The following is a 2,352-nucleotide window of genomic DNA, read 5'->3' on the forward strand; positions in this document are numbered from 1 at the left end:
TCGGGGCCCGGGGGCTCGGCGCGCAGGCGCGGACGCGGTTCGGACATACCGTCCCGGAGGCTGGTTGCGGCGGCGCGCTCGCCGCGTCGCGTCGCGTCTGTGCGTCGCGTCGTTGCGCTCGGGGAGCCGCTTAGGCCTGAAGCCCCTGGCGCCAGGCGGTCTTTGAGCCGCGAGAAGGGTGGGAGAGTGGCGGGGTGGGGGACCCCCGGCCGGCGGGGACCCCCCCCGGAGTAGCGGTCTGCCCGGGATGGGCTGGGGGAGCCCGGGAGGAAGGACCTCCCGACAGCCATCTTTAGCTTCTGAAGACGCCTCTCGCACCTGGCCACGCGCAGAACGCAGCTGCCCAAGGAGCCGTGCGGGGCGCCCAGGACGGGCGTCACCCGGACGAGGCGGGGAGGGCGTGGAGCCGCGGGGCCTCGCGCGGAGCTGGCCGGCAGCTCCCCTCAGAGAGCCCGCGCAAGACCCGCGAGGCGAGCAAGAGGAGAGCGCCTCGGCTCCGGCCTGGAGGGGCAGAGGTAAGGGCCGCGAGGCGGGCCGGGCCGGCCTAGACTTCCTTTCTAAGGTTAAAAATCCCGGGGCTGGGAAGGTGGTTCAGTATGAAGCCCTGGGTTCGATTCCTCAGCACCACATAAGTAAAAAGAAAAAAGCCCGAAGTGGTGCTGTGGCTCAAGTGGTAGAGCGCTAGCCTTGAGCTGAAGAGCTGAGGGACAGCCCCCAGGCCCAGAGTTCAGGCCCTAGGACAATAGATAGGCAATAAATAAACACACCAGTTCTCCTGACTGAAACCCCCAGTGTTGCAGTGATGGGCCACACCACCACACTTTTTTGTTTTGTTTTCTGGCAGGTATGGAGGCCTGCACTCAGGAACGCCTGCTCTTCCCTACCTTTTTCACTCACTGAGTGCTGTACCACTTGAGCCACGTGTTCATTTCTCAGTCTTTTAAGGACGTAGGCATATAAGAAACAAAATTTGAAAAATATGCATATATTTCTGTGTGTGGCCTAGGCCCCTTTAAAAGTTTCTTATCTCCCATCCCCCATCGTTTGCGCCTCTCCAGCCACACTGGCTCCAGGATGGGCTTCTAACAAGCCCAGAATCCCTGCTGCCTTGGGCTTTATGCATGTGCTATTTTTTTTTCTACCTGGAGCACACAGCTTGGGAAGAGAGGCTTCTCACTTTATAAGCAGAAGCCTTGCTCAATCACTCCTAGTCCCTTTCACCCCATACTTCTCTTGGTAATTACCACTTTTCTCTGCCCTCCTCTATTACATTTCTTTTTTGGGGGGTCCGGTTGTGGGGCCTGAACTCTGGGCCTGGACGCTGTCCCTCAGCTCTTCAGCTCAAGGCTAGCGCTCTACCACTTAGCTCAAGTGGTAGAGCACCACTTCTGGTTTTTTTCTTTTTGCTTATGTGGTGCTGAGGAATCGAACCCAGGGCCTCATGCATACAAGGCAAGCGCTCTACCACTGAGCTACCTTCCCAGCCCCCTCTATTACATTTTAAACTGGAAGGCAGGCAGCTTTGCTCTCTTCTTACTGTAATGCTAATCTCAATAATCATATCTCAGTCTCTTGAGACTGGGTTCATTTATTTGATGTTTATTTGTTTATACACAGGGTATTGCTATGTAGCCCAGGGTGGCCTCACTCTTGGCTCTCCCTGCCACAGCTTCCCAGAGCAAAGGCACTGGCAGTAGCTATTACCAAAATTCTTGAGTGCTAAAGTGCCTCAGGACCCATTTCAGATGGAATACAGTGCCCAGTAATACCTGTCAGGTAAAATCCTCTGAGAGGACCCTTGGCAAGGCTGCGGACCAGTACTAGTTCCTTGTGTGCCCATGAGCCAGATCTGAAGCTGCATCAAGAAGTATGTAATTGGTAAGGTAGCAGAAAACACTGGAGAAAAGACAGTCAGTATCCAGACAGAACTGGGACACTAAATTTCTAAAAGGAACAGGGCAGTGGTGGCTCACACTTATAATGGTACCCACTGAGGATTGACATTTGAAACCAGCCAGAGCACAAAAGGCTTTTCTCAGGAAGTGGAACTGTGGCCCAAGTGGTAGAGTGCCAGCCTTAAACTGATAAGCCAAGCAACAGTGAGAGGCCCTGAGTTCAAGCCCTAATATCAAATCATAAAATGAAACTTGCTCAAAGGAAGCTGTAAGCTTCAGGCATAGCTATTCCATCCAAGAACCTAATTTCATTTTTATTTGTATTTGTGTATGTTATTTCTTATTCTCTTTTGTCTACTTCTGGCAAGAACCACCCTTCTGGACACCCTGTGAACAGACACTGTCACATGGGTAGGTACATGGCACCAACCTGGTTAGGTTACTGATTAGCTTCTGA

At 53.5% G+C, this 2,352-nt stretch overlaps 1 protein-coding gene across 1 annotated transcript in view; it reads right to left on the reverse strand.

Moving 5' to 3' along the window:
• The window catches only part of Trim33 (tripartite motif containing 33), an 86,406-nt gene extending 86,116 nt beyond the window's left edge, over positions 1 to 290 (reverse strand). The window contains exon 1 of the mRNA XM_013024628.1: positions 50 to 290. Coding sequence (XP_012880082.1) covers positions 50 to 290 — 241 coding nt within the window. The remainder of the gene's footprint in view (positions 1 to 49) is intronic.
• Positions 291 to 2,352: the final 2,062 nt, after the last annotated feature.

Source organism: Dipodomys ordii, unplaced genomic scaffold, assembly GCF_000151885.1.
Source record: "Dipodomys ordii isolate 6190 unplaced genomic scaffold, Dord_2.0 Scaffold78, whole genome shotgun sequence".
NCBI classification, from domain to species: domain Eukaryota; kingdom Metazoa; phylum Chordata; class Mammalia; order Rodentia; family Heteromyidae; genus Dipodomys; species Dipodomys ordii.